Source organism: Ruditapes philippinarum, unplaced genomic scaffold (genome assembly GCF_026571515.1).
Source record: "Ruditapes philippinarum isolate M1 unplaced genomic scaffold, ASM2657151v2 ctg455_1_1_1_1, whole genome shotgun sequence".
Classification (NCBI taxonomy): Eukaryota; Metazoa; Mollusca; class Bivalvia; order Venerida; family Veneridae; genus Ruditapes; species Ruditapes philippinarum.
This window is the reverse complement of record NW_026863235.1, coordinates 141,208-153,820: the sequence shown is the minus strand read 5'-3', so window position 1 is coordinate 153,820 and position 12,613 is coordinate 141,208. Positions and strand designations below refer to the sequence as shown.

At 30.6% G+C, this 12,613-nt stretch overlaps 1 protein-coding gene across 1 annotated transcript; it reads left to right on the top strand.

Annotated features, from left to right (window-relative positions):
* The first annotated feature begins 388 nt into the window (after nucleotides 1-388).
* LOC132721548 (uncharacterized) lies at nucleotides 389-11,943 on the top strand. The gene is made up of 2 exons (XM_060705870.1): nucleotides 389-532; nucleotides 7,728-11,943. Exon 2 carries the CDS (start codon nucleotides 8,634-8,636, stop codon nucleotides 10,455-10,457), a length of 1,824 nt encoding a protein of 607 aa, XP_060561853.1. The 5' UTR covers nucleotides 389-532; nucleotides 7,728-8,633; the 3' UTR covers nucleotides 10,458-11,943.
* The last annotated feature ends 670 nt before the right edge of the window (nucleotides 11,944-12,613 follow it).

The following is a 12,613-nucleotide window of genomic DNA, read 5'->3' as shown; positions in this document are numbered from 1 at the left end:
CATATTAAACTCCCATCTTGTGACCGAATTCACAAATTAAAAGGTATGATTTTGAGCCTTTTCTCATAATGTAAGTATATTGGAAAATCAAAAATAGAAATATGACATAATGTCCTAATGTATCGTACGTGTTAAAATCACATCTTTATACATGGTATCCTTTTGAGCCATTTTTCATAATGTAAGTCTATTGGGAATTTAAAAATGGAAATATGACCTAATGTCTAAATGTATCGTACATGAAAAAAACACATTTTCAGATCAAATACAGATTTTGAGCCATTTCTCACAATGCAAGTCTATTGGAAATTTAAAAATAGAAATATGACCTCATGTCCCAATGTATCGTACGGTGATATCTATTTTCTTATCATTTGAACGGTGTACATGAACCTTAATGACATGTTACGAGCAGACGATAACGATGACCTAACAGGGCTGTATCTTTGTTGACCAAGCATAATGGTTTATACGGATTTTATCTTTATGAACATAATTTAGGATATTTAAGTGACGGACATTATTAAAACCGGTAAGCTTCTACGTGTATCATATTTTCTATGATTTTAATTTGAAATTGTCCCCGTCAACTAATTATAATTGTAAAATTATAAATTTTAGAGGCATAATCATATAATCATATTAATAGAGTTCAATAACAGTACCAGTATTTCATGTATTATATTAACATATTGCCTTATCAATATGTTTATAAAATTAATTGTATTAAACTATATCTCTGAAATGCGCCGTTTTCAGTTTTGAAAACAATAATTCAAAATGGCTTTATAAAAAAATATGCTGGTATATTTACCATCACGAAATTATTGCTAAATAACCCAACTTAAAATTGCAGCATGATATTTTATTTCGGAACATTTTATTCTGTTCACGTACAATAGTCACGTTTGTTAAAAACAGAAAAACATTCTTTGTTTCAACTCTTTCGAGAATCGGCCATAACAATGTTTGCCTTTTTTAACTTTACAAAAACAAAATTCTTAAGATATACATGTAGTATTTATACACCTTAAAAAGACTATACCGGAGTTTTTTTTACATGACAATAATTTTCTGAGATTAATATTCTATTTTATGTAGGTCTAGACAAATAACTTGTATGCAGAATTTCAGATCATTCGCCAACTCCATTTCTCATGAACAATTATTCTAATTGTGAAAAATGACCCAAAATTGAAAAGCATTGGAACATTTTTACTCAAATCAGTATGGGAAAAGCACAAAAAATACAATTTTCAATTTATTTCTAGAGTTAATTTCTTATTCATCTTTTGTATATCTATCTATTTTAAGTGCCCCGGACGTTCCATATAAGAAATTCAAATTAAATATTTAAATGTTTTTTACCCTTATTGGATTTCTCCGTAAAATAATGTGTAACCGGACCATTACTTTATATTAAAACTTTAAGATGTAGGTTTTGAAACGCTTTATAAATTAAAGAGACATTATGCTCATTTTCTGGTTGTCATTTTGTGAAAAGTTAGTAACATATTTCAAAAGAGTGGCTATTAAAATGGTGATTAAATAATAATTGATAATGAAAATAGTTGTTATACAATATAAACCACTACGTACATTATTACAAGACTGCCTCACTCCTTTTAAGAATTGAGCGTTACCGATAAATTCTGCACCATATCAATAGCAATTTCTGTTGGTCGAGTGAATAATTTTCATAGTAAAATAAAAAAATGAACACAATTATGGTGAAATATAAAGTTATTATTTTTTCCTGTCCACTGACCATTTACACTTGGATTGGCATAATGCCACGTATTCATTATTGATAATGTAATTTTAGGAATCAAATTCAAGCTAAACACAAATGTACAAGTGTAAGAAGAGATATACATGTAAGTGTTTAACTGTAACTTATTTAATTTTTTTGACATGTAAAATGAATTTTTTCTTCATAGTGCGATGTTTAAAATTAAAGTTGTGAAAGCATTACTTTAAAGATAGGGAGCGTAAGCAGATTCGTTTTATCAACAAGAATTAATCCACCGCACCCATAACACTTTACTTACCTAGTTACAATCTTTACATGGTTTAGATAGGTATTTTCTTAAAGGTACATTTAAATTTTCATCAGAAACGAATACATCTCTAATTTAGAAAAAAGGCATACGTGAGACTTACAACGTTTATGAAGACAATGCTTATAAAGATAATTTGACCGCCGCCATTTTGTTATCACGTGACTGTCCGCCATTACGGATTGAAAATGATTTTGGAACACGTTAGATACTTATTACCCGAAGAAACTGAAAGTAGCCCGTGTGTGAAATTATTTGTCATAAAGATATTAATATAAAACAGTATTTGACATCCATACAAAATACTTAATCACTATTATTGTACTAATGGCAAAAAACAACACAAGAAAAAAGAGGGATCAAGTAACTGAGTAACTTTTTTTTGAAACTGTAACTGATTACACAGACTATTCATAATCTTGATCAGAACTTAGTCAAGAGGGTCTGATAAGAAGGGTTTAGAGGCTAATAGTAATCTTGTCACTGTTTACTTATTTGATCAAGCGGTGAGTCAATCATTTTTTTGCAGATAACAACTAAAGTGAAATGTTTGCTATATTTTACATTTCCAAAATCACAAGTAGATTAAGCTTTTTCCTATCTGGAATGTAAAAGATCTCGAGTAATTCGTCTGTGAAGTTTATAATTTTGATATTAATGACATGCAAACAAACTTCTGATTCAAAAGCAATTAAAACATAAAACATAAAAATTGTAGACTCGTCAGCTATTTAAAGATATTTTACGTAATCAAGTATCTACTTGAAATGAATCAATACCATGGTGTTACAAAACATTGTTAAATACAATAGTGCATGTTATTGGCCGAGAATACAACTACCAGACATGTATAAGACGACAAGACGCTAGCCGAGCCCAATTTACGTTTTGCAGCTACGTACGAGTCTAATAAAATCCGTATTGTATTCAACAATGTACACGTGACTTCTTTATTTCACACTTCTAACATTCAACAAGCTGACGGAGTACAATACGGATTTGATAAGGATGTTTTAGACTCGGGAAATGAGTAGGAGGTTTAATATTATAAGTTTGGATTCAGTAATTTCTATTTTTACATTTGTCAATGTGTGGAATAATTCGAAATATTGCATATCATAACTTTTAGGTCATAGAATATACAATTATTGCATGATGATATTGTGAATACCCAAGTCTGTAGACCTGCATCTTGTGCTATTTTCAAAGTTGTCAGAAAAGCCCGCAATATGCGTGTAATTTTTCACTCTTTTCGGCAGTTATTTCCCTTTCTCAAAGGTGTAAATGTTCATAGAAACGAGAAGCAAAACTCCTTTATGTGATCATTGTATTTTGACTGAAAATGCACTGTTGAGATCTATCGTTAACAACGGATGTTTATTTTATGTAACGTTGTTTATCATATCACCGTGCCGATTTTGCGACTTCGTAAAAATGATATTGCACGGACGTGCATATAATATTTTGACGTGACGTCATTTGCGTTATACAAAGTAAAGACGCGGTAAATAAAAACGTAACACTATAAGCGCGTCAATGAAAAAGTGATTTTTCATATTGAATAAAATAATATTATGCTCAAAGGGAAGCTCTCACATTATTGAACCTACACTTATTTAATATCCTCTTTTTTCCATTATTCAAACAGTACTCTTAAAGCCGTAAAGTCAGCATATGGCTTAACCGTAGAAGGTTAAAAATAAGTCAAAATAGCAAAATTCTTTAGAACAGTATCAACATCTATCATATCTAAATGCTATATGTTCTTTTTGTGCTCCTTTTTAATAAATTGATAAAAAAAAACATGAAATTTCTATCAGCCTTTGACAAACAAAGCCATCTGTCATATTTTTGTTTGAACGGGCATAGTAAGGTTCGTACAGTTTATAATTTCTCAATGCATTGGCAATTTAGTTACAGACTGCGGCAATGACTTGTCTCAATTAACATAAACGTTTATGTCCTATTTTCAGTTGTGTTCGTCTCCAAAATAGACGATATTTTTTTTAAAGTTTTGTTATAAAAATAAGTACTGTGATATCTTTTCCAAAGTACAAAAACACCTGTTATTAGCAATTCACAATATGGGCCCATTGAAACTAGGCATTTTTATATTCAGTTGACTTATTTTTGGAATTTTCTAAAGATAAATTTATTAGTAAAGTTCAAAAGGAAAACTAATCTCAAAACTGGTTGTATCAATTTAAGCTTTTACGAAACACGTTGATCTGCATTATTGCAAGCATAATTGCGCCAAAGTAGGAAGTTGCAAACGCAATAGGACGAGAAAAATACTTAGGTGGACGATTGTCTTGCGTTTTCATGCATTCCAAAAATAGAAAAAAGGAATCCCTAAAGACATCCCAATATCAAGGATCGAAATGAAGGAACATAAACACCGTACACATGCACTTACCACAATAATGTCGAGCTAAAAGATCTTTTAGGATCGAAAATACAACACCTTTGATTGAATGTGACTTTTTACGCCTGCCACACGGCACAAATGACACTAATGTGACCATGAAATAGAAAAAGCAAAAACAGAATCCCTATGAAATGCCCAAAACGACAAAATTGAAATTGTAGCAGGCATGGTTTGATTTAGCTTGTTCATGGACGGTACTGGAAAGTCTATGCAAAATAAACGTACGCCAATTTTTCGGGGCTATTAATCAAAACATCTGTCGTGGGCATTGTCAAAACACTGTTATTTCCAATGCAGTCGAAGGTCTCAAAATTTCTATTTTTTTTGTTGAAACCCGGCCTTTAACGCAGTACCGTTAATCTTTTGTCAAGGAACACAAATAAAGTATTGTTAACGATTTTCTTTAGATCTGGAACTTTATATTGACACCATATTTCTTTCACAATTGATATCAAATGTCTTTGATAAAACCATTTTTAAGTACCGGAAGCTAAAATATGTCTGGTTTAGTAATCTTTGACCAACTTAGATATTAGCTTTAGTCAGGGTGGATAAAGGGGGCAAAGATAAAAAGCGGGATATTTATTCAACGTTTAAAATTGAACGAGGTCAAATGTCTCACATTTGTACTATCTTTTAAGGCATGTGACCCAGTTTAGAAATCCGTATACTGGTTCTTAATTAAAATGCGACATCTGTTTAAACATTATACTATCAAATGAACTTAATACGATACTTCTGTATCTTCTGCATAAGCATATATAATCAACAGATTATTGACTGGCATTGCCTAGACTTTAATTATATTATTAGATAAACAATGCTTGTGCTACCATGAAATACTAAAACATATGTTCCAATTCCAAAAATTTCACATATTCTTTGTTTTATCAAGAAATAGCAAATTAATTTATATTTATTTCTGAAAGGCCATCATATTTTAAAGATAGTATTAAAATATCATTTTAAACTAACAAGACATAAAAGTTCAATTTTTTAATGTCCTAGGTTTAATTAATACATAATTTTCGTAATTTTCCTGATGTGAAATATGAAAAGATACTTTACTACGGTATCCCATTAGGGCCATCTCGACAAACACAAAACTCAACACAATGTAAATACGATCGTGAAAGGTCAAAATAACGGAATCACGAAGCGAAGTGCGATGATAAAAAAATAAAAAAGTCTAAAGTTCGGCAAAAAGTCAAAATAACGAAACCACCATGATCTTTTCGACTTTTCGTTGTTTCGAGTTATGTGTGTGTCGCGATGGTCGTAACAGTACACCGCACCTTTCTTTCCATCTGATACATATCAACAATCGATGTGACAGTAAAAGCAGGAAGTATGTTTAAGATCAGATCCCCGGCCATGGACGTTATATATAATTATAACAAGTTTTATTTATTAATACAGGTTCAATTAGGAAAAAAGGACTTTAAACAAGGTCTGGACTAGAAAGTTCGTTTTTCCCTCTTTATGTTGCATTAGCCAGGCTACGGTTCCCTAGAAAATAAACATATTAATATGAAATATGGCACTCACACGGCATCGTGTACTTGAATAAATTAGTTAATTATATAACTATGAATAAAAATGATATCGAGAAATAAATTCTGTATTAATAGAAAAAAAACTTTAATTTTCTGTATGTTATATTTTTTTTTCTTTTTTGTTACCTTATATAGTTAGAAGGAATTCCCTTTCAATTTTGTGTATTGGCTGAATTTATAAGAAATTAGCCTGAAAAGACACCAGTGAAAACACGGAAAATATGTTTCATTGCGGTGAAAAAAAATTGCAGTGAAAATACGGAAAATCTAAAAACCGCTTTTTATTTCATCAATATTTCTCAACATTTCATTTATAAGTATATAATAAATTTATATCTCTGTTCTATTTATTTATTGATTGTCATACTCCAAAATATTTTGAAATTGATATACAATGTATGAAAAGAGAAATATATTCTTAACATGTGACAGGAATGATAACGAGATTCTAAACGTGTCATATCATTTAGAAATGAAAAGTAACACATGTCAGGGAATTCTTTATGAGTACATGTATGTGCAGTTTATTGTAAAATGAGTGTCTGTTTTAAAACAAGACAGTTGAAAAATTATACTTAAATGATAAAAAAATATCTAACGTGTCTAAATTCTTATTTTTTTCTTTAGACAGAAAATACTTTGATATTTTTTAAAGAGGAAAACTCATGTTTAACTTGGTAATATTTACTTATGATATGCCAAAATAAGTAATATTCAATGTATAATTGCAATTATAAGTAATATTCAAGGTATGATGTGTCATTACACGTAATATTTAAGATAGTTTACCATTATAGTAAGGTCTACCGTATGTTATACATAATAACATTATACATTAAAAGTAATGTTTACGTTATGATGTGCCATTATAAGTGATATTTACGTTATGATGTGCCATTATAAGTACTATTTACGATATATTGAGCCATTATAAGTACTATTTACGATATAATGAGCCATTATAAGTACCATTACGTTATAATGAGTCATTATACGTAATATTTACGATATGAGGTGCCATTATAAGTAATGTATACGGTATGATGTGCCATTATTAGTAACATTTACGATATGATGTGACATTATAAGTAATATTTACGGTATAATGTGGCATTATAAGTAATAGTTATGATATGATGTGACATCATAAGTAATAATTACAGTATGATGTGCCATTAAAAGTAATATTTACGGTAATATATGTCATTATACATAATATCTACGGTATGATGTTTAGTTATAAATAATATTTACGGTATGATGTTCCATTATAAGTAATATTTACGGTAATATGTGCCATAATAAGTAATATTTACAGTATGGTGTGCAGTGCTATGTAATATTGATAGTATTTATAGTATTAATATATATCTTTTCATTAAAGTTTTCAATTTGCTTTTCTTATTTCGAACAGCTTTGTTTGAAATCGTAGGACAAGGTTTCATAGAAATTAGATAATACACATGTTTATTATATCAACTTAGAACAATCATTTACTTGGCCGCAACATGTACAAAGTAGGGTCATGGTCAGCTGTATACTTCTAGTGGTGTTTTGAAATCATAAATGTTTTGTCCATTCAAGCTAACGACTTTTACTAAGTAAAATAAAAACCATGATCTCGGCACGTCATATTTTACGAGCAAATATTTTGTCAATATAACTTTTTTTCTCTACTTTCAGATTCCTGAATTTGAAAGGAACATACTTTGTTGTTGCGAATGTTTTTGGCAGCCGGCATCAAGAAGAGCTTCTAACGTATTGGAAACAAAAAAAACAAGACCACACGTTGAAGTAATATATTCGGAACTTATAGTTTTCACGTGCAGTACAGAAATATTACGGTTGATGACGTAAATAATTCAAATTGTCGGTCGGTAAACAAACGGACATGGAATATAATATCCCTTTCTGTGAGAATTAAAAAAGTTGTTAATAGAGGAAAATAAAGATGAACTAATATCTTAAAAGTGTTTAAAAAAACATATATTTGATGACAAAAATATTTACGCAAATGTGATTGACAAGGACACGTACATTTGGTCTATGGATGTGGTTGCTACTCGTTTAATTTCACTTTAGAAGCTGAAAATTATTATTACAAATGAATGCCTGAATGCCATTGTTTTAAAATCCAAGACTTTTTTTTAAAAAAAAAATGACTTACAGTTGAACAAATGCATAGCAAAGACGTTATAATTTACACAAAAGTAAGATATTGTCTGAAATTCTGATTGACGGGTATTTTTCAACGCCGGCTTTATATCAACAGAGATTGCAATAGTTGGATTATCTTAAGTTTAAACTTGAACTGTGAAAGATAACATAATTGTAGCTCAGCAACTATAAAGATTATTTAGCTTTATCAGAAGTTAAAACTGAATAAATCGAGTTAACGCAACAACCGTAACAAAGTGTTTTGTTTACGCAATAAACTAATCACGTGATATTATGACTAACAAATGAAATCGCTTGGATCAGACTTATGATCAGATAAAACACTTCTTTATCAGCATATTATCCAAAAATGCACCAGACGTGCTCAGGTCAAAGCGATGATTGTAAGAAGCACGAATTATATCTTCAAAAATGACGTTTAATTTTTATCTGAACATGTCACCAAATTTAAAACGAACTAAGGTGTTCTTCCTTACTATCGCAATATTTAGTTTCGTATTAATTCTAATATCATACAATTGGAATATATCAGAAAATATTTACAAAATATCAAGTGAAATATCAAAAGTTAGAATTTCCGAAATACATTTACCAAACATCAGATTTGGAGAACATTTATTAAAAGAATCTACAAGAGGCACTTCCGGTGAACTTATAACGAGATACAAAACTAAAGAATTGGCTCGAATGAATAGTGAAGCTGACAGAATAAACTACACAAAAGTTAGCGTTCTTGAATCATTACCAGAAGAAAAGAACGCCGGCAAAAACATAACTTTTGTTTCCCGACCAACAATAGACATACGGCAAAGAATTGAACATGAAAATGGTAAGAGTTCAATAGAAGGACAAAGAAATGAATTAAGTGTTGGTGAGCATACAACGGGAAATTCTAGTGAAACTTTGACAATCAAAGGCAGGGTTTTACATAAACAAACGACAGATAATCAAAGTATAAACAATACCCGCAAATTATCAAGTACGGGATTAGATAGCGATGCAAAATTAACAACTGAAGGTAATGTTCAAGCCGACTCTATGTTAAACAACACAAAAAATAGGTTTACCACATTGAAGAATAGCAAAGTTGAGACCCAGCAAGTGTTACGCGAAATCCATAGACTTAAGGATGAAATATCGAGTGACTATAAAAGTTCGTCTGCTCTACAACAAAAAAGACCGCATAAATCCGAACATAGGTACCAAACGGTAAGCATCAATAATGCTAACCAGCCTACAACAGAGAGAAATTTGCGAGCCTTTCAACGATTAAGAAATAGATTGAAAAATCTAGGATTAACTTATAATGGATTTATTATTCCTTCAAATAACCAGGGTTTTAATTTCAATGATGGTGCTGATTCTGATGCAACAAGTCGCCCGGATGTATGTACGGGATGTTTTGAAAAGAATTTTAACAAGATTATAAACGAGCCTTCATTATGTGACGGTGATGTCGAACTTTTATTCATGATTGCTTCGACATTTTCAAGGAAGGATTCTCGAAACGCTATTAGAAACACTTGGTGTGGACAATGCAATAAACCGGATTCAAAAATGAAAGTGGTATTTGTGTTTGGAAATAGAAACGATTCCGTTGAAAACGCTAATCTTCTAAACGAGAGTAAGCAATACCGTGATATAATTCAATTTGATTTTAACGATACATATGCAAATTTAACTTACAAAACAATTACATCATTGCAATGGAGCGATGATTATTGCAAGAAAGCAAATTACGTCATGAAAACAGACGATGACATGTATGTTAATACAGAGTTACTTCCTTTAATGCTCAAAGCGGCTCCTAGTAAACACTTTATGGGTGGCATGTGCTGGGGTCCAAGTTCTCCTCACAGAGACATGAACTCAAAGTGGTACGTTTCATTTGTACAATATCGACATGCTTTGTTTCCTTCAATGTGTAGCGGAACCGGATATGTTATGTCACGTGACGTAGTTTCCGGTATCCTTCAAGAATCACCAAACGTGCCATTCTTCTATCTCGAGGACGTTTATGTTGCAATTTGTTTGAAAAGGTTCGGAGTAACTCCGCTATTATTAGATGGATTTAACAACCAGCATGTAGAATTTGACCCTTGTTCTTATAGAAACCGTATTATCACGGCCCATGAGCTAAGTGCGGATAGTTTAGTCTATATATGGAATGAAAGTAGAACATGTCCTAAAGCTGATACTAGACCGGAAATGGTATATAGACCATTTCCGGTATAAACAGTCTATCTGAAAAATATTTAACATTTTTAATTATAAGATGTGTCTTTATTGTGTTTAAATAATCTCGCGGACTAGGTATGCCAAAGTTGAATTAAGAAAAAACAATACAAAATTCCAAAACTGCATACCTTTAAACTTTAAGAATAATGGTTACTTTGTGAGACACCACTATATATAATGACTTTAAAGAAAACTTTTCCCGGCACTGCACCGAAATTCATATTGATTACCCGTTTTGATCTTATTGCACTTTCGGCGCCGGTGAATTTTCACACTAACGTACAATAATTGTATAATAATGACGTTAGAGTTTAATAAGTTTAAATGACGTAAGAATGTTTGATGAAATAAATTTATTTAATACTAACCAGTACAAACTTGGTTTTATAATTGTGGTAAAGTTCATATTATCCACAATATATCAACAACACAATAAGGTAATGTGTTTGACAATATAAAATGACGTCAGGGTGCTGATGAGATGTATTTATAATCTTAGTGTGTTTTAAATGCTAAAATGACGTAGAATGTTTGCAATGAGATATTTTGATGATCATAGCGTGTTTAAAAAACTACAATGAGGAATGTATGTTTGATATGCTTAAATGACGTAGACATGTTTGACAAGATATAATGACGCCAGAGTGTTGGTGAAATATATTTTTGATCTTAGGTTGTTTAAAGATAAAATAACGTTAAATATTTGACAAGATATGATTGCATACATATGTTTGACATAATATAATGATTTTATAGTGTTAGACAAGATATTTAATGGCGTTAGATTGTTTGACATGACATAAAAGCGAGATACGAGATATAAAGGTGTTTGACAAGAACTGAAGACATCAGAGTGATTGACATGACATAATGACGTCAGAATGATTGACGAGACATAATGATGTAAGAGTGATTGACAAGATATAATGACGCCAGAGTTTTGATGATATATATTTATAATCTTAGGTTGTTTAAAGATAAAAAAAAACGGTGAATATTGACAAGACATGATGGCATAGATATGTTTGACATAATATAATAACTTTAGAGTGTTTCACAAGATATTAAATGACGTTAAAGTGTTTGACAAGGCATAACGACATTAGAGTGTTTGACAAGACATTAAAGCGTTAGAGTGTTAAGCAAGACATAAAGACGTTATCTAAAGTGTTTGACAGAACAACAAGACATCCGAGTGATTGGTAAGATTTAATGAGTGTTTAACAATTGTAATTGAATAAGAGATTTTGAAAAGGTTGTGTCCACATGAGCAGATTTGTATGGTTGTTTGAGTTAAAACTTATGTTTTATTTTAGATTTTATAATTTCTAGTCATTTTCGAGCTCAATATTTGTTAAAGAGCAATACCTTGTCGTTCTTTTTTTTAAAGAAATGATTGTTAAAAAAACAATCATGTGTGTTAAGAACTTTTTGTTGTTAAAACTTTGTTCTTGTATAATAAATGAAAAGATTCTGACGTGTACGTGTATCTATTTTATATCTTTAATCCATATAAAATGCATGCATTTAAAGAAACCAATTTTTGGTTATAAAGTCAAACCTGTGACGAGGGAGTAAGAAATTGCGTTCTTTATATACAAGTTGTCTTTATTTTAGGAGTTATGTCATTTCAATTAAATCAATGATGGGTGATCAAAAATTGGCCATTATTTGCAGATTTATCTCTATTCAGATGTGGTCTTTAACAAAGGTTTGGCTGTATATGCGTTTTGACTAATAAAAATCACTCAGTAGCATAAAAAATTAAATAGACGTGGTCCGGAAATTATAATTATTCAAATACAGAAACCTGTTATCTTCCTTAATATCATAACCTAAACATCAAGGGCAAAGTTCACCACATTTGAAATGATTGCACTGATAAAGTGTTTGTTTGATTATAAATTAGATTATCAAATCAGATGATAAATTAAATATCTCAAACGGACGTTTCGTCTATTTAGTTTTATTAAAATGCATATAACGTAGGGGATTAAGGAATATAGAACAGAACAGAACATATATTTTATTTTGAATTAAGCATATACAGCTCATCTTCATATACAACAAATATATACATGCATGAATATAAAAATGGTAAGCGCATATCTATGGAGCAGAATTAGGGTATTTATTCATATGACTACTTGTTG